This window comes from Lepidothrix coronata, unplaced genomic scaffold, assembly GCF_001604755.1.
Source record: "Lepidothrix coronata isolate B3197 unplaced genomic scaffold, Lepidothrix_coronata-1.0 Scaffold49, whole genome shotgun sequence".
NCBI classification, from domain to species: domain Eukaryota; kingdom Metazoa; phylum Chordata; class Aves; order Passeriformes; family Pipridae; genus Lepidothrix; species Lepidothrix coronata.
The window spans coordinates 4,181,524-4,209,283 of NW_016690229.1; the positions used below are offsets into that span (position 1 = coordinate 4,181,524).

General features: G+C 42.9%; 1 protein-coding gene across 1 annotated transcript in view; it reads left to right on the forward strand.

Annotated features, from left to right (window-relative positions):
• CDH4 (cadherin 4) overlaps positions 1–27,760 on the forward strand; it is a 426,603-nt gene that overhangs the window by 306,397 nt on the left and 92,446 nt on the right. The window contains exon 5 of the mRNA XM_017815353.1: positions 23,005–23,160. Within this exon, the coding sequence (XP_017670842.1) occupies positions 23,005–23,160 (156 nt within the window). The remainder of the gene's footprint in view (positions 1–23,004; positions 23,161–27,760) is intronic.

Sequence of the window (27,760 nt, forward strand, 5' to 3'; positions counted from 1 at the left end):
CCTGGTGAAATTCCTTTCCCAACAGGGCTTAAATTTTCCCTGAGAAGTCTTGAGCTTTAAATGGCATGTGGGGCCATGAACTGTTGTTCTACTGCACATCATATGTCGTTGCTGCAGAGAGGGCACGTTGTAAATCGTGCATTGTATCCAGGTGCCATCTGATTTTCATCCCATGCTTGTTTTTTTATGAAAAAAAATCAAAACATGTTAGGAGGGGAACTCTGTATTCTGCCTGCTGAAGGTCTCCCTGCTTAACTTTACCTTCCTGTGTTGCGTTTGCTGTGTCCTGGTATTGTGGAGTCACTGGTGACCTGAGACATCTCAAACACGTGTATTTGTGTCATTTTGACCTTTCTGTTCATCTCCTGCAGAGAGACTGTCAGCAGTTATTGGTGACAATGGGTGCAAGTCTATTGGAGTTGGAGAAGAAGGTATAAAATCTGAGGTCTGTTGGCCAGGCAGGTATACCAGGTTGTGATACCTGATTTAGGATTACCTTGTAAGAAACTTGGAGGAGGTACAATAATATATATAGACCCTTGAGAATGTGCTCAAGCAGCAGCCTGATCTGTGTACGTAGGATTGTGCTCCTGTTTGCAGACATGGCTGGGAGGGTGCCTTGGATAACTGAACAATTCCTGTAAGAGTCCCTGTTGGATAAAACACTCTGTGAGTGCTGTGCAGTGTAGGCTGGGACTGGGGATGTGATAATGTGACATTATTTTTCTCCTTTTTAATGGGAAAATTGTCAGCATTGCTTTAAATCCTCATTAGAATTCAAAGAGCCCTAACATCGCCAACACTGTTTCAGGATTAGAATTTGTTAATTAATTTAATCCTCTCCTCTTCTTCATCTTCACGGATTCTGCAGCGACAGATGGTAAATCCTTAAGACTTCAGTAGGAATAAAGGGTTAAAATCCCAAGGCCTGGATTAGATGGGATTGCAAAAAGTACATGAACAATTCTCAGTGTCTGTCTTATGATTTGCCAACTTCTTGGGAACACAGTGCAGAAGTGCAGAGCAGGCAGAGTCCCTGGCTATTAGCAGTATTTAGTTACAGTAGATAAGATTTGGGGCTGCATTTCCTGAGCATGTCACTGTAATAACTTACTTGTTTGTTACCACTGTTTTCCAAAATCACAGGATTGTTCCCTAATGTGTTGGTGAATAATGTGTTTATTATTCCTGTCTGCAGTAAAGGGCATCTCAGTGCCTGGAAAATCACTCATGTAATAAAACCTCTGCCGTTTTATCATTTTAATAGAATAACAATTTTGTATAATGTCGCAAATATTACTCTCCTATATACGATGGTGACAGTAACAGCACAAGACAGGCACTTTTATAGCACAAAATTATTACCTTGTTTAGATTATCAGATAAAAATTTTACTGTCACATTAAAATGAAAATGAAATGAAGGCCAATAAAACACAGAAGGGCCCTGTCCAAGCAGGAGCCCTGGGAGATTGGCTGCTGGCCATGGGGGCTGCCAACCTGCCTGGAGGGCACTCGGCCAAGGAAGCCACGCTGAGAAGTCGCCAGCTGATTTTACATGGAGAAATTCAGCTGCCCAATATGCTACTGCCAACCAAGGATCACTTCTTGAAATGTTTTTAAGGTAGAGCAGTAAAAGGGAGGAATACAGAGGAAGCCTCGAGCTCTCTCCTATTGCGTCGTTGGGAATAAGTGTGAAAAATGAGGAGGATCAGGTCTTTTGAAATGTTCTTCCTGTGTAACAGTCAAACCCTTTGGGGGATCAATACAGCTCTCACTGATTCGAATCAATAGTAGAGCAACCTGTTAAAAAGAGGAATATGCCATGAAACCACTGGGCTGTAGGAGAACAAGCCAGCCGTGGCACATCCCTGTAACACATCCCTGGCTCCTGCAGTGCCGTGGGGTTTATCACTTGGCCCTGGCTCTGCCAGGAATGGCTGAAAAACTCGAGATGAGGTTGTCCCCTTAATCCCTTGTCTTCAGCACCGCTAAGAGGGGACGGGCAGGATTCTGCTCTGCAAATGAGCACTAACACTGCAGCCTCCTTGTCTAAAATCAGATTTGTAGCTGCTTCTTGAAGGTCAGTGCAAATTAAATTGTTACTTGGGGTCCAAGAGATTCAAAACCGGTTTTAGTCTTGTTATTCTTACTGCACATTTTTCTCTCTTTCATTATTTGCATCCTGTTTGGTCTCTGCTTTTGATACCTCCTCTTAGATTTGTCTGATGCTCATTAATATCTTTCCTACTGGCTCATGCAGGTTTTACACTACAGTCTGCAGATACAGTGAGATCTTTCTCCTTTATCATGCAGCTGTAACTGATTTCTTTCTCATCTCTTCTTCCTAATTTTTCCCTTCCACAACATCACCCAAATGTACAGCCTAGTTCAGTATTGGACTCATGTTATGATTTTGATCCATGAACTCATCTTAGGGTTACACCAGCCCCACAGATGGGGGTCAGATTGGCTCACGAGAGGTGTTCCAGTGTAGTTGGCAATGTGAGGTTTTGGAGAGGTGCTCACAAGTTTACTGTTAGCTCAGCCAGGCTGGTCAGTGGGAGTCATCTGAATATTTGGAAATCAGACGAATAATGGTAGTGTGATTTGGTTTTAGCTCCCTTTCTTAAAAAATTCTACCCAATGGTTTTTAACCTTTCAATTGACTGAAGCAAATTTTACAGATGAGTAGCATATGTTCTTGAGATATCATAAAAATGGACTGCCAGATGAGGGACACCTTGCTGGGTTAAGGAGCACCACATGAGCTCAAAGCTTTGACCATAGCTCTGTGAGGGCTTTGGGCTGAGGATCCCATGTTTTCTCTGCCTTTAGGGAATATCATGGAGTGCCCAGTCACTGAGAACAAAGCACTTTTGGTTTTGAAGTGCTGGCTTCTACAGTTCAATTCTTAATGTATTACCTAGATCCCACAAGCATTTCAGGTCTAAAAAGCACTGTTTATGTCTTTGGCTGATATCCCCCAGTGCCTGGGATATCATCAGTCAGTTGAGAATAGCATTTATGTCTGTACCTGTGTTATCATCAATAGCAGGTAACATCCTAAACTGGAGTTTCATTAGTATTTGTCAAAAGAGCAGAAAAGATGAGTTTTCCTTGCTGAGAGGCATTGGTAAGTTCAAGGTAAAGGCTTCCAAGTACGATGTGACACTTTCTGCTAACAGTGTTTGGCATATCTCCCAGCACATCCCAATCAATGCAGAATAAGGTCTACCCAGCGTTGGTGAGAGCTGCATGTATAATATATATGCAGATATACTCTGAATAAATCACTGTAAACAGTGCTGAAACAGTGGGACAATCCATTACCACAAATAAATTGGCAGGGCCCTGCTGCAGAGCTCCCAGCATTGCCAGCTGTTGCCAGAGTCAAAGAGCTGTGCCCCATCTCCTCCAAAAGGTGAAGCAAGGTGGTGGCTCTGGGATGTGGTCAGTGGATGCAGCTTTGGAATACTGAAGCTCCTTTACCCAGTCAGAGCCTGTTGTGCCCTCACAGGAGGCAGAGCTCCTCAGGGCACATCTGGGGCAACATCGACGCAGGTGAGGCGGCCGCGGTGCCTTGAGCAGCCAGGACAGCCTGCCCAGCACAGGGCAGTGCCCTGCAGAGCTCCAGCAGCTGTACAGCTCTATTAGTGTGTGGCACTGTGCCCTGGCTGACACCCCCAAATCCTCAGCAGGACCAATTAGCGAGGGCAGGCTCAGGCTCACGGCCTCCAGTGCTGGCACTGGCTCACTGTGCCCTGCAGACATTGTATCCCGTGTGCCACACTGAGTGGCCAAGCTGTACCCCCATGCACACTTGACCCCTCAGTGTTTTCTTGGACACAGCCTTTCCTGAAGATTGGCTCCCTTTTTTCCTGTTGTGCTCCTCATACCAAGCAGTCCTGCAAGAGCGGGGAGCGGTACCAGCACCCCTTGCTGTGCCCCAGTGGCAATTCCCCATCCTCAGATGTCCCGGCTGGCAGAGTAAGACCCAACTTGCCTATCCCAGCAGAAATGGAACAATATGGTCTCTTATTTTACCCTCTGTTTCTATGGCTTTGCTCTGCTAATTCCTTAAATTGGGTATTTTTCACATGAAGGGTTTCTTTCTCACTTCCATCGGCATTTGTCAGATTCTTAGGGCAGAGTGCAAAACTCAGAACCTGCGTTGGGGAGTGCAGTTCCATTGATGTCAGCAGAAATTTGCCTGCTTACATCAGTCCAGAATTTAGCCGACAGTGGTTCTTTTGTAGCATCAGAAAGCTCTGTGTGCACCTGAGCTGAATGTCCACACTGTAAGATCAGAGTGTGGCTGAGACAATTGGCATGTGGGTAATTGGTACATTTCTGTAAGAGAAAATGGTTCATGATCCTTATAAAGGAAAATAAAATAAAGTAATGTTATTCCCCACTGACATATTAAGTGAATTGATAGTGTTTGAAAAGGCAGGTATTAAATCTGGAAGCAGCATGAGTGTTATGAAGTAGCAAGCAGTTTTATCCCAGCAATTTAAAATTCCTATCATTCAGCTCTCACTGATTTGAAAGTCACACATTTATTTTTGATTGTAGCCGTGAATTTCTTGGGAATTACCTGACATGAAAGCATGGAAGAGTCACTTGATATGAACTGACAAGACAATATCAAAGAAAACATCTTGATACACTTAATCCGGTTGCAAGCGACTTTATAAAAGTTTTTCCATCCAGCCCTGTTATTCATTAGGAGCATCTTGGTATTAGGAAAGCCATTAAGTTGGATGCAGACTCTGGGCACCCTGTAGGGCAATAATCTAAAGCATCCCTGGAGATCTGATTTCAGACTCCAAATGGATTAGGGCTCTTTCTCTCCTTGTGTACATCGTTTACTCATGAACATGAATCGTCTGGGTCTTTATTTCCTTGCTGTGCCATTAATGTGGAAAATGTTGCTTAAACATTCAGCATGTCAGATAAGAAACTATTGCTGGGAGAGCCTGGGACTACACTGGTGGGTATGTTAGAAGGTAGGACTGAAATTTTTCACCTTTGGACTGTACCTGTCCTGTTCTGCTCTGTTTAGTGGTGCCAGCTTTCATAATCACTAAAAATTCACCAGCTAATCTGTGCTTTGAATTAGTTCAGAATGAAGGTGCAGAAAATGAAGCAAAAAAAGAAGCCCAGATGCTTTTGGCACGATCTGACACCACCCCTGGTCTGATATAGATGACCAGATGTTTCAGGACACGGGAGATCTCTGCTTTTCCTGTGCCTGTCCCGGTGCCCTGACGCGATGTCAGAGCTCGGAGATGTTCTGGCTCGTGCTGCTGGGGAGCTGTCTCCTCCCATTACTCCAGCAGATGATTTGGAAACCGTGACCCTTTTCCCATGTGTGTGATATCCAGACCATCAAACACACAGGCTGTCAGAGCCAGCTGTTGCCCTGAGGAAAGGACAGTGCGGTACGAGAGGAGGGGGCACACGGAGGGGGCACACGCTGCTCAAGCACCTGCAGATTCTGCTTCTGAGGATGCAGGATGCTCTCCTGGGATTCTCTTAGTGCTCCCTGATGGGACAGCAGTTTTGGTCCAGGTCAGACAGTGCTTAATAGTTGTAAAGAGTTCATGCTCCCATATTCTTAGTTAAAATCAACCGTCAAGCTCAGTTCTGGCTCCAGTGTTGCTCTCTGGTAGGAAGTTGGGAGGAGCAGGACAGGGAGGAATGGATGTGTTTGCCTTCCCTCCCCTGAGAGGAGAAAAAAGAATTCTGGGTTGATTTCTTTTTCTTTCTTTTTTTGTGTTGGCTTTAACTTTATGGTCAGCATCTGTCACTGATGAGCAGTGGGAGCTCAGAAGTGCTGACCAGCTCTTTTCACAACCCCTTAAATAACCAGAAAGACACACGAAGTAATAAAAAGAGGAGATGAGAATCCATATTAAAAGCATTAATAACTTGAAACAGAAGTCTCTATTTAAATAATGTTTTGAAACATACTGTCAAATAATTTTTTATGGTATAGGCTTTGCAACCCAGCCTCTTTTCCCCCAAAGACCTTGGTTTGAAGTGTGCCAAGTCACACAAGGGCAGTTCTGAATTCAAGGATTTTTTATTAAAATTCTCAGGAGATGATGGTGCTCTTCTGTCATGACTGTCAGTGGAAACATTAAGACCCTTGTACAAGTAAGGATTTAATTGGTAGCATCACAAATGTTTGCTTATTCTCTTGCAAAACTTCCAGTGGTTGTGTTTCTCTGTCAGGATTAAAAGGGAATAGGACTGAAAAGTCAGTGATGTTCTCATGAGAGATCCTCGATGTTTATGTACCTCATACTCTTTTTTGAAAGTTGTATTATATCTGCAAAAAGATACTGCTTAAAGAATGAGCAATCAGGTGTTTCCAAGGCATCTTCTAACTCCTTGCTTGTAAACAGAATTCTTTATTAAGTGAATCATTTTTAACAGCATTTTCCGGGGAAACAAATTTGAATGTCTCTGTGCTCTGGGTATGTGGCATCTCATAGACCTCACTGAGCAAATCAGTGTTTTGAAAGAATCTACTTGTAAAAGGCAGGAGCCTATGACTTCATAAGTGATAATTGTATATTCTGTGCAACATTTCAGTATCTCTGTACATGTGCCTGTCTCTGCAGTATCCAGGAACCTCATGAGAACCTAACATGGAAGTACACTTTTCTTAATCAAATCCAGCTACCAGTTTCCAAGGAAAACAAACAATTTTCCCTTGTGCTTACTTTCATTCTTTCACACATCATATACACAAAACCCCGTTTCTGCTAATTTAAGAATTATGACAGCTCACCCCTTCTTTCCTTCACACTACAGCAGCAATACATTTTGAGTCACATCAGTAGCATTCCTGCTGACCAAGATTATAGCCCAGCAGGAAAACAAGTCATTCCAAATTGTCTCCTGGCGTAAACATTTTGGATCATTTTTATATCACAACTGAAAGGGGAAAAATCCTGGTTTCAGACTTTTTTGTGCTCTTGTCATGGGAAAAATGACAGGGCTTTTATTTCTACAATGAGCATTACTTTTGCTCCTTTTTACTGCTTAAGCAATAGCAACTTTTAAGCAGAAAAAAAAAATACTGTGTTTTTAGTATGCTGTTGTTCCACGTGCATCTGTGGATTAAAGGCTCCCTAGGTACCTATTGATACAATAGACCATAACAGCTCCTTTGGAGCCATGTCAAACTGGTATAATCAACCCTGTCAGTGATCCACAGATAATAGGACATTAAGAGGTGCTTGAACCATGTCTTTCCATCCCAGTTGTGGGTATCTGAAGCAACGTGGAGGTCGGACACACTTTGCCCAGTGCTCCAGTCACGCACTCCGAGGTGACCACTGAGGTGACACTTGGGAGCAACACGAAGGCAAGTGATGAGCAGCATCTTCCTTGGTTGAACACTGTGGTTTGACACAGCAGCATATCTGGAAAAAGAGCTCTCAGAAGGTACTGCTGGGCTCTGCATCTCTTCTTCATGCAGGGTTTTATGGAGGAAGGGGTTGTCAAGCCCTGGGACTGGGGCCATTGGTGGACAGACCAGGTGGACAGTCTTTTTTTCTGCCAAAAGAGCTGTTGATCAGGGCTCTGGTAGCTGGAATGTTTTTTGGGTGTTTGAATTCTTCTCTGGTTGGTAACAGTGGTGCTGGGATATTCATCCGTCCATAAATATATATATGTGTGTGTGTGTATATATATGTACATATAAAGGCAGATTCTGGTACTTATTCTGATACACTTAGACAAAAACATCCTGTTGAATGTTGATGGAAGAGGGAACTAGGCAGGATGGAGCATTTAAACCCAAAATCTTCTTCCTTTAATTACTGCCACAAGTTTTTTCAACTACTGTGTGACCAAGAAAGCCATTGCAGCCTCCACTGCCATTCCAGCATGGCACAAGTGGCCTCAAGTGGGATTTATCTGTTTACCTGTTAAAGCTCTTGAATGAATAGAAGCTGGGGAAGGGTAATGCTGGAGTTGACAGGAATATGGTGCTGCTGGTCCCTACAAGCTATTTAAAATGCCCTCTCCATTTAGCTTCTTAAGTAGGAAAAAACCTTATTTCTTCCACTGACTCAACACTTAATTGCACCAGCTGTGGGAAGAACCTAATATTGTGAAGGTCAGGAAAGTCATGACCCCCAATATTCAGGCCTGATTTTTTTCCCTTTAAAATTTAAAAGAAATCCATTTTATACCTCTTAGGCCTTGAGGTTTGTGGTTTTTATTGGATGTCTGGCTGTCACATAAATATATAGCTTTAAAGACAATGAAATGTTCTAGGCAGTAAGAGAGGCTACTTTAAACAAATTGCTTGTGTCATGATTTCATATTCATCCCTCAGAGAAAATGATTAGGTCCTGTGAAGATAAAAGGACAATTGATACATTTGTAGTGTGGAATTAAACACACTAACACTTCCAGGGGGAAAGAAGAAAAATCTCCTTCTTAGAGAAAATAAATTTGAGTGGAAAGTAAAACTAAATTAGTGTATATATCTATACATACACAAAATTGCCAAGTTTTTGCCTACATAATTTAGTGGAGGTCTTTCAGAACTGTCAGTAGGGCTGATATATCTCTCTGTAGGTCTCTGGTACCCCTAGCTGGCCATACTTGCTGCTGTCAGACTCTCCTTATTTATTATAGCTTTGCTGAATTTTGACCATTTGAGCTGTTTGACGTTTGTCTCGGGCAGAACAGTTTCAAAAAGTTTCAGTTCTTTCATCTCGTGCAATTAGGGCGAGACTCAAATGCATTTTCTCATTTTGGTACTTGCTTGTTTTCTGTGTTACAGGCTGTTTTGGAGCCCTTTGAAGTCGATGGAAATGTGTCCATTAACTTCAGTAGAATCTAGTTTGTCCCTAATCGATAGTAATTTGATTAAAATAGCTCTGAATGTTCTGGATCCCTGTGGACGCTGCAGTTGTTCTTTAGGTTGCAATAGCCCCCAGCTCTTCTGTGCACTTTCAGTTGTGTTTGCCAGGATAAGGGAAAGCATAAGGAGACTTGGGAATCTCTCGTTTCTCAGCTTGCCAAGGGCATCTTTTTCTCCTTGCATGCTACCTGAGTGAATGCTCACAGCCTCCTATGGCTGCTTTCCCTGGACCAGTGCATCAGTCTCTTCTCTCAGCTCCTGTGTCTTTTAAACTCAATATTGAAGTGAAAGAGAGGAAAAACAGCAATGGAGTCTGCATTGAAATTGAAGTTCTGACACAGGTGCAGAGTCTTGCAAATCAAAGAGAATTGATGAGCCTTGCACTGGCAGGTGCCCCAGCTTAATCACAACCTAAATAATCCTGAAATTAAGATCAGAGTCCATCACTGCAGTAGCTGCCATGTGTACCCATTGCCAGGTTCTGCCTCCTGTGCTGAGGCAGGGAGTTGGGTGCGTGGAAGCACCGACCTGCTGGCACAGAGAGGCAGGAGCATCATTCCTCAGCTGGGAAGGCATGTCTTGGAGTCCTGGGGCCTCAGGATCAAAGAGGCATGGAGATGAGAAGTGTGGCATGTCACAGTGCACCCCCTGCTTGGTGATTCCGGTTGCAGTGGGGCCAACCACACATGCCACCTCTTAATTAGGGGAAAAATGCTGTCCCCCAGTAGTGGCCTCGAACCAAAAGGGATGAGCTAAGGGGGGGTGTCAACCTCCAAATAAAGAGATGGGCAAGAACACAAATATCTGGGAACAGGACCATGGAGGAAATGAATAAGATGCCCTTCCACAGCAACTCTTTTTTTGTTAGTCTTATTAAAAAATATATAAAAAGTGAGCTGTAACTGGTATGCTCAATACAGCATTTTAAAAGTTCACATGGTTTTCAAGCATACCCTGCTAAGCACAAACTATGATTCATTTGGAATTCACTAATTAATACTGGCATGGCGTTGTCCCCTGCTGTTGCCCAAGTTCTTGCTTGAGAGAACTTTTTCTTTTTAAAGAAAAAAGAAAATATTTTTTCTTGGAACAGTAAGGTGCCTCTTCAGATGTGAAGTCTGCCAAGATAAAACAGAAATGGGGTGAAATGGGAGGGATTTTCCCTTTGCTTTGCACTGAGTTGCTTTATCATCAGTAGCACAACCGACTCTTAGTAGGGTGATGACCAGAAATACCATTGCAAGAAATGCTAGCTCTTCTCTCATCCACATCTTTAAGTACTAAAAGCTGGGGAAGAGTAAATCGTCATTTAAACTCTGGGTATTGCAGCAGGCAAAATGATTTTGCCTCTTTTCTCTCTATGAACTAATGGATGTGGAACCTTTCAAAAAGTAAACCAACTCCTCTTAATAAAGCTCTGCATATAGATATTTAGCAGCTAAGTACTAAATCCATGGAATAGGGGGAAAGTGCAGAAGTAGTGGATTAATATGAAAAGGATCTTTTTTTCCCCTTCAAAGCCTCTTTAAGTGCTGACTGATGGAATAAACCCTGAAAACTTTCTCTGTGCTAATTGTCATGTTCCTTGGCTTGCATCCCATTTGCTGTCCGTCATCCTCTGCAGTTTAAGAAGTTTCACACAAGAGCTTTCTTCTTGTGTTTACAGGCATGCCATGTAGCGTATTCAAACCCAGGGATGGTTCAGAGGGTCAGGAAATCTTCCTTCTGCTTCTTACTAAAAAAGAGAAAAAAAAGCCCTGAAGATTTAGAGTTTGACGAAACATCATTTCCCCACATACATCCAGCTTCTCAAAGGCACCAGAGCTAACTTTGAGCTTTCCTAGAAATAAACATGAAGCGATATCCCACTCTAATCACCACAGAAATACTGGGTCAGCTTGGCAGCCAGTACAAGTCAGTGTAAAGCAGCTGAACTAAGAGAAGCCATGCTGAAAGCAGTTGTGTGATTTGGGTATGTGGCAGACTGTTTTCTTTTAATTTCCTCTAATTCAAAAAAAAAGATACTGTAGGAAATAATAATCTGTTGTTTTTACTATCACCTTTTGAGTATGCATAGTATTGGTGGAGGAGGCTGACCTGTAATTCCATCCCAATTAAATGCCAAAAGCCAGCAGTTCACAATTCTTTCGCTGGTGGATTATTTTCAAGCCTCACGCTTTCCCACAGGACCCATTCCCTGCGTCATTATCAACTTTTTTTAAATTGAGAGTATTATGAAGGCAATTTCCTGCCACCACCAACTTTCACATCACTTTCTCAGGGCCCTGCAGCCTAAGAACAACCACTACAACTAAATCTATCAGCGACGGAACATCGGATGGAGTGACCTGAATTACCAAAAATCAAAATGCTCAAAAAATGTGCTATAAAAAATGGTTTTCATTTACTCACTGCTGATGGTTTTAAAGGTTGTTGGGGACCACTATGTTTCAGCTCCACTCCTACTGTCAGCAGTCTCCAATGAGGCTTTGGGAAGGCGTGTGTGCTGCATGGGATGGATCTGTAAGACCCAGAGAGCGTATTTCTGACTCACAATTGAACTATAAAATCTGACACGACAGTGAATATAGGGGAGAGAACAAAGAGCACGACAAACACAGAGATGTTGTAAGAGCTCAGGTTTCATTTGTGCTTCAAAAAAAGAAACTGGAGCAGGGTTTCCCAACTCTGTTCCTGCAGGGCTGCTCATGGCAGCGAGGAGCAGGCTGGGAGCTGCACAGCAAAGCCATCTGCAGTGCAACACCTTTGCTTTCAGTTGATGTTATGGAAAAATCTCTTCCAGGGCTCACATAAAAGCTGCAGTGTCCTGTGGCTGGACTGTGGAAAGCCAGGACCAGATATTCTGCATATCCGTAGTAAGATGTGCAGGAAACCCTAGGAATAATTTGACTTAGGTTTCAGGTGCTTTGGCAGGAGCAGAGTTGCACTGGGGATCTGGTCCTGATTTGCTAGTGTTGACTATCTGTAAATGTGTCATTGATGCTGTCAAATGCACAGAGGAAGTAGCATTTCTTCCAATCTGTTTAACTTGATGTAGTAGTGTGTGTTTGTTGTAGCTGTGCTTGACTGAGAGTAAAAGTAGCAGCAGAAGTGGATCTCAAGTTGGTGGTACCCCTCCCTCTAAGTGAAGCCCAGTGTGCAGATTTCTGTATTTCCTACCTGATTTGGCTGTTCCTAGAGATTGCTGCTGGTCCTCACCCTCAGCATTGCCAGGGATATCTCTATTACACAGCTTGGAAAACAAGCAGCAGGTTAGACGGGTTCCCCATGCTCGCAGTCCTTCTCTATTTCGCTCCTCCGGCTGCGACTGATGGACCCAGCGGAGTAGAACAAACATCGCTCCCGTAATTACCTGCTGCCTGTTAGATCCACAGATAATGCACAGCTCAGGGGTTGGGAGGGCTTTGGTGGCAAACCAGAAGTGTGGGTAACAGAGAAACAGGTGTGTGGTGTACAGACACGTGCCTTTCCCTCATGTGGGTCACCTCGTTGAAAGTATCCATGTGCTTATTGGACATCCCCAGTTAAGAGATACAGTTTGTTGTCCCTGCCAGTTGCATTTACAATATTTTGCTAATCTAGTCTTTTCGACACCACAAATAGTGTATTTCATCGTGCTGCTTTATTGATTGAAAGAAAGATTCTATTTGACAGCAATTTCAGAAAAGCCTTCAAGTTGTCCAAGATGCAGTAGAATTATTAACTACCCTAAGCTGACATATGGTAATTCAGCATTTAATGTTTGCCCTGACACTGAGGAGTCATCATACCAAGTTCCCAGCTGATGCCCAGAAGTTTATGAGTACATAAATAATAGCTGAAATAGTCTTCTGGAGCCATGTTTTAGATTTAAACATCCAGCCCTTTATTTGCTGGGTTTTGGAGTTAAAACTTCTTTTGGCAGGATGGCGGGGGCTGGATCCCCCCCTGCACTACCCACTACAGTTGGAATAAATTAATAGGATTTTGCAGCTTTTTGCAGCTGTATTTGTACAACTTCATCTTGAAATAATTTTAATTTCTGTGCCTAGGCTTATAATTTTTTCAAGCGCGTTACACAGTTGGCTGTACATAATTATGTCTTACAGCCATAAGCACTGACAATCTGCTTACCTAAACTATTCTGCTCTAAACTTGTCATTTCACTGATGGTGAAGGAATTGCGTGTAATTCACCAGATCAGAAATTAAATTATCAATTAATAATGCTGAAAAAAAAACTAAACAAGAAGTTCAATATGTCTATCAGAGTATCTGCAATTAAAAAGGCGGTTGAGAATTAACATCCCAGACCAGACTGGACCCCACCACCCTTGTTAGGAGGATGATGCAAGTACAGTTATTGTTATTGGGGTTTTGGGAGGGTGGGAAGCTTGTGTTTGGGACCCTTGAGGACTGTTACTGGCTTTGGAGGGTTAAATCCAAAAACAGAATGTGCCATGAATGGAATTGAACTATGAGGAGGCTTTATAACATCTCAGAAATTATTGCTTTTTTTTCTTTTTTTTTAAATCTCTGGCACCATGTCCTCAAGCTGGCCTGTCTGCCTCTTGCATTAAAAGTGTGTGCATGGGAAGTGCATCAATAAGTCATATGAATAAGTCTAACATGAATTCAAGTCAAAGCAAGCAGGGGTCTTAGATCAAACCCACATAGAAACAGAGTCAATGAAAAAGTTGCCAGAAATTCAGCCCTGTGAATTCGTTCCAAAGGAGCAGAGTTCAGCCAGGTTTGAAATTTCCATGCAGGCAATCTCCTGTCCCTAATGCACGAGGCACCAGGACCAAAGTCATGTCACACTGGCTTTGTTGAGTGTGCAATAAATCATGGAATCATAGACTGTCTCAAGGTGGAAGGGACCCTTACAGATCACTGAGTCTAGACTGGCACTGATGCCCACTGGCATCGCTCCTTTAGTGCATAACAAGAACTTCATTTCCTGCCTCCTCATGTTGGTGTTTCCCTTTACTGACCACTGAAATAACTTCTCTATACACTGTGCCGTGTAATCTACCCTACAGAGCAAACAAAAGGGTTTGCTTTTCCTATAATTAAACTTTTTAGAGAGACTTCGAGAGCTGCAGAGCTTTAAATCCTGCTCTGCAAGCATCCCAAAGTAGTGTCTCAAACATGAGCCTCAGCAGATTTTGTTCTCCAAAATAGACACACTGGAGGGTTTTGTTGTTTCCTATTGTTAGCTATTTGCAGACAGGTCCAAAAGCTTTATTTTATGCTGAGACCAGCATTCACAATCATGTCACAGCATCACTTGTCCACGATCAGTAATATCTGTAGGCATCATGCCATTGTGAGTTCAATGCATGTCTGTATATGACTGGAAAAGCCAGAGCTCACTACAAAAGCAAAGGTCATACTAAGACCAATTATACCCCTTCATTCTGTGTAAAACTCCCTTCCTGAGGACACCAGTGTCTTTGTTCTCCACTGAATGCTTGTTCCCTGTGTCTGAGCTCACTGTCCTGCGGGGGGACTGCTGCTTGTGTTAAGTTGTTGTGTGTCATTGTAAGAAGATCATTCTTCACTTGTTCTTCTGCTGTGCAGCTAAATTTTTAAGTGCCACGGGCCGGATTTTTAGCTGAAATAAATTAGCATGCCTCTGTTTGAAGCCAGTGAGTCTACACTGATTTATACCAGCTGAGGGCCTTGATCATTAGTTACAGTGGTCAGATTACTCCTGTGTAGGTCAATAGTTGCTACCCTTGTTTATCTTCTTCACTGGGCATTCGGGTTTCCTGCTCAGTTCTACCCAGAAAGGTGCTGGATTCTCTTTTCCAGGCTGGTTTTTGTGGCAGATACGATGTAATGACATAAGGCTTCAGGACAGATACACTTCAAAAAGAAATGAGGACAAATTCCCACTGCCCTGATTTATTTTTCTTGGCTTTGCCTTCATTTAGGTTTAGCCATCACAGACAGCTGTGGGGTCAGCTGCAGGAAGGTGCTGCAGGATGGTACCCTGGGCAAAGAAACAGTGCGTGTAGCCCTTCATAAATAGATTATGAAGGATGATCTTCTCTTGCCTGTCACGACTCCTCTGGCACAGGAATAAGAACAGTGTGTTTTGAACTCTCAGAGGTATTTCCTTTCACCTTTTGTCATGGAGCATCCTCTAAAGCAGAGGAGGGCTTGTGTGTCTGGTTCAAATCCCAGCCAGTCGGTATCAGCAGCTTGCATCTTGCACAGTATGAACGAGCCTCAGTTCTTCAGGGCCAAAATTCACCTGATAGCAGCACATCAGCTCCACTGGGATGCCTTCAGTCACTGCAGTGAAGAATCTGCTCTCTTGTAAGAAAGATAAGGGAAAGAGTAGTAAAAATGAGTTTTGTTGCTTCTGCTATCAATGTTCTGGCAGTGATAAGGCATTGGTCACGTGGAGGTGTTCTGCTGATCCACTGTAATCTTCTCTTCCCATCAGAGACACTTTCCTCCCTGTCTCTCACCTTGCTACAGTCTGAAGCCTTTCCACAGTGGAGTTCTTAAAAACTGAACCGGCTGCAAAAGGCCCAAAGAAAGGCACATATTGCTTTAGAAATTGCTGTACCATATCAATTACCATTAGTTGTGGAAGATCCATTAGCATTGGCCTGTTCCTGATACAGACACATTGCCTTCTTGACCTTCATAATAGCGAGTAATGAAAATTGCTTAATTATTTAATCATGAAGACCGTGCAACAAATTGCAATTTACTGTGTTTTTACTGGTAAAGAGAGACCTGGCAGGTCTGCCATCATCTGAGCTGCTGGCAGTCCCAAGTCACCACTCAGAAACTTTGGCCCAGCTACCATTACATAGAGAGCAGACTGGCCCCATGAGCCCTGCAGACCTCAGTCTTGTTGTGTCAGGAAAACTCATGCTAAAACATAAATTCTTTGCTGTTTCAGCAGGTAGGAAAGCAAAGTTAAGCTGCAGCAGATCCCTTGGCCTGAATGTGCTGCTGCACACCAGGTGTTCTGTGCTTGTAGCGTCTCACCTGATCACGTACAAAACTCGGTTTCCTAGGCAAAGGGATTGTTATTTTGCTTTTATCCAAGCAGAATAATGGTAGTTTTGAATTAGACTGTGAGTGTGACGAGTTCAATTTCATCCTGTGCTTATGTGTGGGGTCACACACAGTTACTGGCCAGTGTCACAGGCAGAAATTCTCCTCTCCCACTGCATTACCAGCTCCTTATTGAGCTTGATTCATGTGCTGTTCTCCATCTGCTCAGTGTTACAGTTTCTTCCAGGTAGAGGAGAAAAATCCTGGTAAGCAATTAAAAAAAACTTGGAAGGGAGAGAAGGAGTGAAAACTATCAAAGCTACCAATGGGCATAGGGAAGGCTCCAGAGAAGGGTGTCCATGTGAATGTAATTGGCCTGAAGGGAGCAGCAGGGTTGGAGAGGGGCCCTTGGACAGAGGGAGCCACATGGAAGCCAGAGGACCTGTGAAATGTTGGAAGCTGTCAGCTGCTGAACATTTGGGGAAGCACCTTAGCCAAGCACTTGCAGTGTCCGTGCAGAGGAATCAAATCCTCCTGGTAAGGAGCAGACGAGCTGAATGGGAACGGGCTCCTCTGGAGGTGGTGGAGCACAAGCCGGGGGTGCAGGAGAGGTTCTTTTCTTTTGGGTTCAAACATCTTATAGTTTTGTTTCTTTCTCCAACGCAGGCTGCATAATCAGTTACATCAACAACATAAATGACAGCTTTAATCCTTCTGGCATGCTACTTGTAATCTCTTTTGTCATCAAAATAAATATGTTATGAATCAGTTTGCACAGATTTCAGCTGGAGCAGAGGAAGATTTAACCTGACATAGGAGAGATCCAGCCATTGGGACAAAGGGAGTGTTTTATAGTTTGGCTTTGGATTTGTATTTTAAAGAAGAGGAAGAAACTTAAGCTCTTGGACAGTAGCAATGATAGTAGTGAAATGCTGTTTGTAACTGCAGGAAGAAAGGTGTTAATCACAGTGAATCTCAATCGTGAAAATTGGATATCTGGTTTAAGTGTAGTCCTTGGTTCTCTCTATACAATATGTGGAAAGAGAAAACCACTTCTTCCATGAAATTTGATGTAAGCCTTTAAGACAGGAGAATAGATTTCACTCTGGAAAGGCTTCCTTCTCTTCTGTTTATCTGAGACCAGATACAAAGTTTTTAGAAAATCTTCTGTGAGATGAAATGAGTCCCAGTTGAGGGAAAAAAGAAATCCACAAGTACAAATGTGTGATTCCATCCCTTCTTTCTTTGCCTGTAGAGATCTTTCCCAATTAACCTTGTTTGCAAACACCACTGCCATGGGAAACTCAGCTCAGTTGATAGTCATTTTGTCCAGTGGGGAATGAAGACTTGCAGGGCAGGCTGCTGTTAAACCCAGTGTTGGAGTTGGTGGAATTGCTGGTTTTATTCAAACATGGCAGCTGCCCTTGCCATGTCCAAACATCCCCTTTGCAAGGCACAGAAGACACTTTTTTCTCCAAAGACAAAGGAAATGTTTTAGAGGATCTTCTGGTTTTTTTGGTTTTTGGGTTTTTTTATTTCTTTCTGGGACATAGCTGGGGATCATTGGCAAGTGTGATAAAAGGAGACAGAAGTTAATAAATGTCACCTTCACCTGGCTGGGTCTCCAAATCTGTATTAATTTTTCTCTGTCTGCTTGACTTCTGCATCTTTTTATTGAAACCATATGTGATTCTTTCAGCAACACATAGTAATTTGTTTGGAAATACGGGGCTAGAGATGTGTCTCTTTACTGGCTTCTAAAACAACTGTGAAATAAGAGTTAAGAACTTTTATACAAATGAGTCCTAAACATATTGCAAATTCAGTTAAAAATAAATAAGTAAGTCCTTAGCAAAGATTTCAATAAGCAGTAAGAGTAGTTGAATTAAAATATTTCCACTAAAATTAATGAGCCAATCCTGGAATGCTTAGACTGACTCTTAAGTGTGCTCTTTTAAAGGCTTTGAATATGTTTGCCTGTCTGAATTTCTATGGAGCATTTTGAATGCATGACAGATTATAGTCTTCAATTATTTTAATTTGGTTTTCTTAATGGGCAAAATAGCTAAGAGCTTAATAATAAAAGACACTGCTTATCATTTACATTATTTTATGTGTTCATTAATAATTATAATGGGCTTTATAAAACAAAAAAATCAAGTCTAAGTATCCCCAGGTCATGTTAGAGCAAATGTTGCATAGTATTCTGTGGGAGATTTGGGAAACTAAGTGTTTTTTGAAGGGCGTTCTTGACTCCATATGTTATAGAGCAAGATGAAGAACTTAAAAGGAAATTTATTTTCTAGTTTGCTCTGTGGAAGGAAAATGTAGCAGAGAATAAATTTCCTGCTTTGCTTTCTCCAGATGCATTTCCAGGCACTCATATATTACCGTTGCATGGTGATGGGCAGAACCCAGATCATGCAGGGATCATGAAATTCTCTATAGTTTTTTTAGGTACAGGAGCACTGTTGTTACAGTCACCTCTTCTGTAGGCTCAGTTGTCCTTGTTTGTTCAGCTTTTCCTTACACACCCCATTTCCTAGGCCTCCAGGCATTTCCTTTACTGATATCAAAACAGCCTCCATCGGGACACTTCTTTTTCTGGCAATGTCATGCTCCATTTATGATCTCACTGGTGCCCTCCAATCTGCTGACCACACAGCTCTCCATAGTGTATCACCCCTGCTCCTGGCATGGGAGCATTACAGGGATCTGTGGTGGCTTCTGTCATCTGCCAAGGTGAGAGAGGGAGGGCTTGTGAGTTCTAACCCCCTCGGCAAGAAAGGGAAGTGCTGAGAGCACTAGGACATGGATCAACAGGAGAAAAACAGCAACAAAATCTGGTACCTGAAATTCCATTCACCAGTAAAACTAGTGGGAATGGTTTAGCTGCCCAGTAAATCCTAATGGACATGCACAAACCCTAAGATGTTATCTGTAAAAGCAGGATGCAGTCCTGTGCCACAAGCACAGGCTGCTTTTCTATCTAAATGTGGCATTGCTGCAGAGGAAAAAGCCAGCTCAGAAGGGCTTAGCCCTGTATTATCTCAGGAGTTGCAATGTTCATTTTCACACATTTTAGTTATTATATCAGAACCCACAGTAGAAAATGCCCATCTGTGAAATCACACCATTTCTCCTGTTTCTGGGAATAGTCTATAGAAACAAGGGCTGAGTCAGACTCTTGGCGTTCTGGTTCTGAGTTGCAAACATTGACAGCAGCCCCTATGCTCTGTTTTGGATGATGCATCATTGCTTTGAGCTCCAACCACTCACTGTTGGGCTGCAAGGCCACCCTGTCCTTGCTGGCCACAGCCAAGCAGAGGGCTGGCAACACCAGTGCAGTGCCTGGCTCTGCAACATGTTCCCTATGGGGCTTTGGTGGCTGATCCCACATTTCCCAGATGGTCCATTTGTATCTGTCAGAGTAGGTGAGGTTTCCTGCATGGAAAATGCCACCTGCGTCCATGAGGTAGGGTAGGAACAAGGGATTGCATCTTCCAACATAAATTGCCTTTTGATCTGGGACATTTTCCCTCACCAGTGTAACAATCCACTCCAAGCTCCATCCCGGAGGGGTTTTTCAGAGCATAAAAGCTGCTTTACAAGCAAATTCCCCTTATGACAGTCATCAGCCATCATCATTCATCCTGCTCACATCATCATATGCAGAGTTGTCTCATGCCTGGCAGTGGAGAAGCTCAAAGCTCCAAGGGTTCTTCGAGTAAAAAATGTATAAATGCAGCTAAGGAAAACCATCCTTCTGCCATCTGTTCTGTAACCCAGAGCCCTGCATACCTCTTGACTGCTTTATAAAAGGAGAGATAAATGAAAGGAAAATTCTTGCGTGTGTTCTCCAGTCAGAAGATTATCATATGGATCTCTTCTCGCTTCCCAGGCATAAATGAGGGAAAAAGTAACTCCCTTCTGAACCAGTAAATTCCCCCAATCAGTAATTTTTTTTTTCCTGATCTAGTGAGCTCTTTGGGAATAGAGGAGTTTTTATTCTTATTATTATTATTATGGTAAACTGCTCCAGGAATGGTTTCAACAAAAGATGTAAACCTTACATTGTGTTCAGATAATGTTCTTAACTTCTCAACAAGATTTACTAAATTGCACCCTGGGAATTAGGCAAATGAAACCTTTGGTCAAAATGTTAAAGGATTACTGAAAAATCTTTTTTTATTTTAAATCTCATTAAGAGTGCTAAAATTATATGTTCCAATATAAAAAGCATGTGTGTGATAAATATCTCCCTGGTAGTAATATGTACTATGCTTCATTGTGAATGGTCTTTGCAACTTTCTGTGACAAGTGCTACTTCTTACATGATTTTTTTCTGCACACTTCACACCCTTGTATTCTTACTGAAAATGGATTTAAGTACAGGTAACAGGCAGACCATTGTGTTATGACCACAATTAACAGCAAATAACGAGTCACTACTGAATATTTGCAGCATATTTCCCCCATCTTTGTTTTGCTCAATGCAGTATAATTAGCTCATGGAATTCTCTCAGTATAATTGGTAAGTCGTGTGGGTCTTATGATATATTCCATCTCCTAGATCTGCAATGATTTACATACAGACAGCTTAGACCCTATTAATGCTAATAAAAGTGCTGCAAGGACATCCTATAGCGTACACTTTATTAAACTATACATAGCTTTCTTCGAGAGCTTCTGTTTATCTGCGTTTCCTGAAAATAAAATATAGTGCCTTTAGCACTGAATATTTAAATCCAGACTCCTTTCCCCTGCTTCTGTCTCTCTCTATGCATTTCTAATGCTTCTATCACAATGGGATCTGGGTACTATATGCAACAGGAAATAGAGCAGAAAAATGTCCATAAAGAACTAACAGACTCTCCTTTTCTGAGATTCGGGTTAAAACTGCTTCCATTTTGGTTCTCTGGAGAGACCGATTAGCTCTTTGGTGCTTGTGCTCAAGTACAGCCATAGTTGAACCAGGCTGGGGATGGGGAGACCCTCCCAGTTTCCATGTTCCAGTGAGCAAAAAGGCAGGAAAAGTGGAGATACCGTGGTTGGTTTGTTGTAGGTTTTTCCAACTTTATTAAGGAAAATTTACATTATGGATTCTTTGGAACTGTGCAGACAGACAGTGATGAAGACACACAACTCTGTGTCCCACATTACCCTTTTTAATTTCTAAGGTGGGAACCCCACTCTGGCTCGAAGCTGGGTGTCCAGCAGTGTCTTCCTTGATTATCACTTAATATAAGCTACAGCTGTGGACATAGTGGGTTGGATGTTGAACTCCCTGACTTGAGCTGTGCATTTGCACAGACATTGAAACCAGTTTGATTTCCAGCCCTTTCCTCTGGCAGGGTGAGGGCTGACCTTCTGAAAATGGGGGCTGTGGTCTTCAGTTATTGAGCTGGGGAGTCGGCTTTCATCATTAAAACCACAGTTGTGCAAACAAACCTTGATTTTAATATACCTTTCTTCACCCACAGATTTGCTAATGGAAATTGGATTCATGCCTGTCTGCCTGGGTCTCTGTTGCAAATACCCACTAGGCCCACAAAAACCCGTGTAACATCGTGAGGGCACTTTCAGTGTTCCCAGTCCCTTTTTTAAGTGACTATACCAGTGTAAGTCCAATCAGTTTTCCTCGATTCTAATAGTGTAACAAGCAGTGAATCCTTCAGAGAAAAGACAGATGAAACTGTCTCTGTTCCCTGACCTTCAGCTCCAGCAGCGCAGGTGCCGCGCGGATCAATCCCGGCAGTGTCTTGTAATAAGTGACATGATTAGCTGTTAACGGGAACGGACGGTTTGGTGGAGGCAGTACAAAGAAAACAGTGTATAAACTTGATGATGATCTGGACAAAGGTATCAAAGGAGAGTTTCAGAGCCAGGGATCTGATACTGCTCTGCACCGACACGTTCAGCACCTCGTCGGCCTCCTGCCTCAGGAGAGGAAGGAATATCAATAGGTCACATATGGGGGGAGTGCAGAGCAGCCCACAGCCCCTTCTCAATCCCTTTGCCTGACAAGCAAAGCCTCCTCTTCCGTTGGGAAAGGACCCTTGCTCCCCAAACCGGGGCTGTTTGGGGGACGCAGGGTCTCCTGCGCCCACTGAGCACACTCCAAGCGTGCAGCTGCCATAGCAGAGGTGATAACATGCACTCAGCTACTAGGGTTCTATTATCTTCCCACTACTTCGTTGTATTCATAGACCTGTTAGGGAAAAAATTATGCACATTGCTTTTGCAGTGCCAAGACAGTTTGTGATGGTGCGGGGGGTGGTAATTTATTTGTACCTTGCACTTTCTTTCGGGAATAGTCATGCTGTTGCAAGAACTTCTTTCAGCATTTGATCAGAAAATTAAATTTGTGTTTTAAAGAGATAGTCAGGGTTGCTAGGACAACATATTAACCTCCCTTCTTTTTTTCCTTGGCTCTGTATCCAAGGTTCATGTAACTCGTTGTGCTGTACTTGGTTTGCAGTGTTGTTTGCAAGGTATGGGAGGGAAGGGCTTTCAGAAACAATGTCCAAAACATCATTCTCTTCAGCAAATAATCACATGAAATGGTAATATCCCACTGGGGATTCTCAGCCTGGCCTTGTCAAGCTAGCAGAATTGGACAAAGAGGGAGCAAACAGCCCTGTTCTTCAAATTTCATGGGAGTATTTGTGTGCACAGTCACAGGGACTGAGAATATGATGTGGGAGCTTGCAGACAGCATTTTCAGAAGTGATTAATGGCTGGGAGACTTTGGGTATGGCTGAAAAATTTGGACACTTTAAGGAAACTGTGGTTTCAGTAATATGTAAACAGTGGTTTTTGTGCATTTTGGGTGAGTCAAAAATTCACAATTTCAATGATTTCTAGAGAGAATAATCATGAATAAAAGAGGAGTAAAATAACTGAAACTATGCAGAATACACCTTTCATGGCTTCTCTCCAAACCTTTGGCATTCAGCTCCCTTGTCAGAATTGACAGTGGTGTTACATCTGTGCAGCTTTCAGGCTCAGTTCTTTAAAGTTGCTTAAACGTCCATTTGGCTTTTGTCCAGAACTTATGGATTCCTGTCTCTGTTGTTCCCTGCAGATTCGTTCCGATAAGGACAAAGAGATCCATATCAGGTACAGCATCACTGGAGTGGGAGCCGACCAGCCGCCCATGGAAGTCTTCAGCATTGACCCTGTGTCTGGCAGGATGTACGTGACACGCCCGATGGACAGGGAGGAAAGAGCTTCCTACCATGTAAGCATCAAACACCAGGAGTTTTGTCTGGGCTCACAAGCTCAGAGCAAAACTGCACCAGAATTGCTGGGTTCAAGAACGGACGCCCTAAATCAGCCAAACCAACGCAAAGTGGTGGTTGGTGGCAGCTGAACATGAGCCAGCATGTGCCCAGGTGGCCAAGAAGGCCAATGGCATCCTGGGTGTATCAGCAATACTGTGGCCAGCAGGACCAGGGCAGTGACAGTCCCCCTGTACTCACATTGGTGAGGCCCCACCTCCAATCCTGGGTTCAGTTTTGGGCCACTCACCACAAGAAGAACATTGAGGGGCTGGAGCATGTCCAGGGAAGAGCAAGGGAGCTGAGGAGGGGTCTAGAGAGTAAGTTTGATAGGGAGTGGCTGAGGGAGCTGGAGGTGTTCAGTCTGGAGAAAAGGGAGCTCGGGGAGGGGACCTTCTCACTCTCTACAACCTGGAAGGAGGTTCTAGCTGGTTGGGGACAGTCTCTTCTTCCAGGTAACAAGTGACAGGACAGGAGGAAACAGCCTCAAGTTGTGCCAGGGGAGGGTTAGATTGGATATTAGGAAAAATTTCTTTGCAGAAAGAGTTGTCAAGCCCTGGCACAGGCTGCCCAGGGCAGTGGTGGAGTCCCATCCCTGGAGAGATTTAAAGGACGTGTAGATCTGGCACCTGGGGACATGGTTTAGCTGTGGGCTTGGCAGTGCTGGACTTAATGATCTTAGAGGGCTTTTCCAACTTAAACAATTCTGTGATTCTATGACAGTGGTGATACACTGATGTCCTTTTCAGACATAAAGTCAGAGTCATTTGTTTAAAAGGGCACAACTTTGCACTGCTTGTTAAATCCATGCAAATTTATGTGTAAACTGAACCACCCAAAACCATGAGAAGCCAGTCACTGCATTAGCACGTCTTGGGAAATTACTAATTTAAGAATCATTACTGCAGCTAAACATGCAATAATTGCTATAGTCATTTTTCATTTTAATTCACTAGGAGATGTTCAGGCAGTATGATGGGGGTGTGTCAGATAGGTTTTTAAATACGCAGATAGGCTAATATTAAATATGAGGGAATTAATTAAGATTAATTACACTCAAAAGTGGTGCCTCATGCTATTCTAGTTCATAAAATGCTCTACCTGCAGAATGCTTGGAGTGTAATTGGTTGCTACGTTTTGATATAAATCCTAACCCCTCTGTTGCACAGCGTAATTGCACAGCAGATACAGTCCCACAGATTGCTAAAAAAGAAAATATGTGGCCCCTTGCATGATAGCCCTGCAAAATTTCAAACATTTTCTGCGTCCACGCTTTAGTTCTCTCCTGGAGTGGTTGTGAAAGGTTGTTTCATGGATTGCTATCAGCCTTAGCCACATCTACTGGCACTGTAATAGCCATTCCAGGGGTGCTCTAATGTCAGTGAAGTGGTACAGGTCACTTCCACTGACACCATATTCCGAACTGCGCCGTCGGAGAGGCACATTCTGTCAGCTTTGTCAGGTATCCAGTTAACCATGTTGACACAGCTTCTGGACTGGGGTGGAAGGATAAAGAAAATAGATTACCTCTTTAGTTGGGTGGAAAAAGAGATTTCCTCTGGGTAAAAGAAGATTTTATTTTATTTTATTTTATTTTATCCTCTGTGAACAAGAACAATTATTTTGTTTGTCGTGCCTAAGAAAATAGGAAGAGAGGTTGTTTTGAAAAAGGAATATTTGAGATAAAGTGTGTGTCATCTCAGCGTTGTTGATATTGTTTCAGCAGTGCCAGGTTATTATCAGTGTAGTCAATAATACAATACACAAGTTAACACTTTTGAGGGAGCTGCTGTGAAGTCTGCGATCAGACACTCAGTCAAAAACATAAGGTGAGAAAGATTTTGTCCTCCATCATAACAAATCCTGTGCCCCCTAAAAATGAACTGACCCTACCAGTTACAGTGAATTCAGTAAATTGAATTCTCACCTTGTCAAAGGTGATGGGATGAGTCTGCCTTGCACATACCACAGGATTTCCAGCCTTTTCTGTTCCTTACAGAAACCTTGAACTAGTGACATCCATATGTAAATAAGCTTATTCACACTCTGAAGGTTACAGGAAATGTATTTTATAGAGAGTGATAAGTATGTTATGAGACCTTATAGACAGGAATAGTGAGTGATAGAAAATCTTTCTTAGCAGAACAGTAGGTGATGGAGAGTGTTTTAAGTTGTAGCTGTAAATGCCCTTTAGATCCTTCAGCCTTGGTAGCAGTGGATGATGATTTATTGTTCGTTTACTGACTCTTCACAAAGCATTTATAAATATACCATGAACAAAGCAATGACCCAAACACTAGAGCAGAAACCTGCAGTAGGAATGAACAGTGCTGGAAACTGGAAAAAATTTAGCCAGCTTCCAGAAAGAAGATACAGTCCAAAGTCTTGGCTGGTGAAGTTCTGAAAAAGTCAGTGAATTTATGCCACTTTCTATAGCCAAACCTCTAACTGAAAGGAAACACAACATGGAGTCAGGCTTGAAGTGAGTGCTAGAAGAGCAGTGACTGAGGTGTAGGCTTGGATCTGAACTGTAGAACTTGGCCACCTTTAAATTGGTTTGACATGTGCTGTAGTTTCCTTTAGCTTGGGTTAGTATCTTAACTCTTCAGCTGGGGTAGAGAATGTCAGTGGAGCTGCAAGGCACCACTCCAGGTCCCTCTTACCCAGCAGTTCATGGGCTCTGTGTCCAACACAGGCTTCCTACTCTGGGTGCATTTATACAGCTTCAGGTTTTCTGCAGCCCTGAACAGAATCAAGGCTTTTCAGCATCTCTGTCACTGTCAAGTGTTGTCCTTGCTGTTTTCATTCCCAGGTAATCTAAAAACTAATTATAAAAAAAAAGAACAATAATTTGCAAGTGTTTGTGGGGCTACATATGAACAGTTCTGTTTCATTAACTCCCACATTTTCAACATATTTTCTTATGCATAATTATCTGTATTGCTTCAGGACTACCATTTTTAACTTACTAGTGTTTTAACTCCCCCCGCATTCAGCAAGCCATTTGTCTGATGAAACCTACCTCATTCCCTAAGGTGAAACAGATTTTTTTCTAATTAGATCAGGAGTTCTGCAGCAGAACTTCCCCTGTTTTTGACATCATTCTTGAACTTTTAGGGAGGATCATTCCGAGCTTGATGTATGCAGAGATGTATGTGCCTCTGGGACTCTCAGCCCCTGTCCAGGTGCTGTGTGTGCTGGCACTCCCAGTGATCACAAGTTCAGCAGTATTTTGGCCTCATCTGTTTTTGTCTGCCCTACAAACCAGAGCACAAACTCTCCAGGGACCTCGCAGACAATCCCAGACGCAGAGTCAGCTGAAAACACGAGCAGAGAAAAATGAAACGGGCTTTGCAGCCACTTAACCAACACCACGTTGTGGTGGGGAACTGCTCATGTGACACTGAGTGATGCTGTGGGAGTCACTCCAGCACCAGTAGTGCCTGTGGCTGGAGATGGACCCCTGGGACACACAGCCACGGGACACACAGCCACGGGACACACAGCCACGGGACACACATCCACGGGGCACACAGACACGGGACACACAGCCAGGGGGCACATTCCCCCCATGTTGGTGCTGTCTCACTGCAACAGGCATGTGTTGCGTCTCCCCTCGCAGTCAGCCCCTAATGTTCCCTGCATGCCAAATAAGTTTCAGCAGGTAGTAATATTTAATATGCATGAGTTCTCTTGGCCTTATTTAACTGCGTTCCCAAAGTCCCGTTTGTGCTGCTGACAGAATTAGTGGCTCTGAATGTCTTTTCTGATCCAGGCACCGGTTTCATATTAAGCTGCAGTTAGGCCTGGCAAGTACAAGGGATAGAAAATTGGTAGGTTAGTTTTCCAAGACGTTTTTCAAGCTCTGTTTTCAAAAGACATCAACATAAACGTGTCACTAAGTAGTCATTGCTTATGATACTCAAGTATTGGGCATCCTAGGGAAACTTTGAAGCAATTCCTAATCCAGTCCCAGACATATGTGTGCGCCTTCAGCATCAGCCTGATGAAATACTGCCTCAGAAATGGCTGGAGTAGAACAGGTGGGTTATAGACCGAGAAGGAGTTGTTTTAAATGCCAAGAGACAAAGTTTACTAGAAATTAGGGGATACAAGAGCTAATTCCAGTATTTTAAACCATGTTGAGTAATGCCAGCCATTTGTGTCACAATGCTCTAAATGGAACTTTTAATCACAATTAAGAGCACACAAATTAGGCATGACATTGTATGCTTATTCCTTAAAGGCTCTGTCACTGATTGATAATGTATATTTGTATTAGTAGTATTAGTGTGTAAGTAATATTCATATTTAACACAATTCACTGTGTTGACTTTGACTAACTACCTTCAGATACCACCAGCCTCCGGTGTAATCAATAATCATGATACCGAATCATTTGTATGCCAACAGCTGCATTTACACTGGAAACTGTCAGTAGGAAAACCTCAGAGACCTGTGGTAGCTGCTGCTGAATATGATAGCAATAATTGTCATACTTTTAAGCAATATTTGTTAAAGAATATCGAACCAGCTCCGTGGCTTGTGTACAGCAGAGCG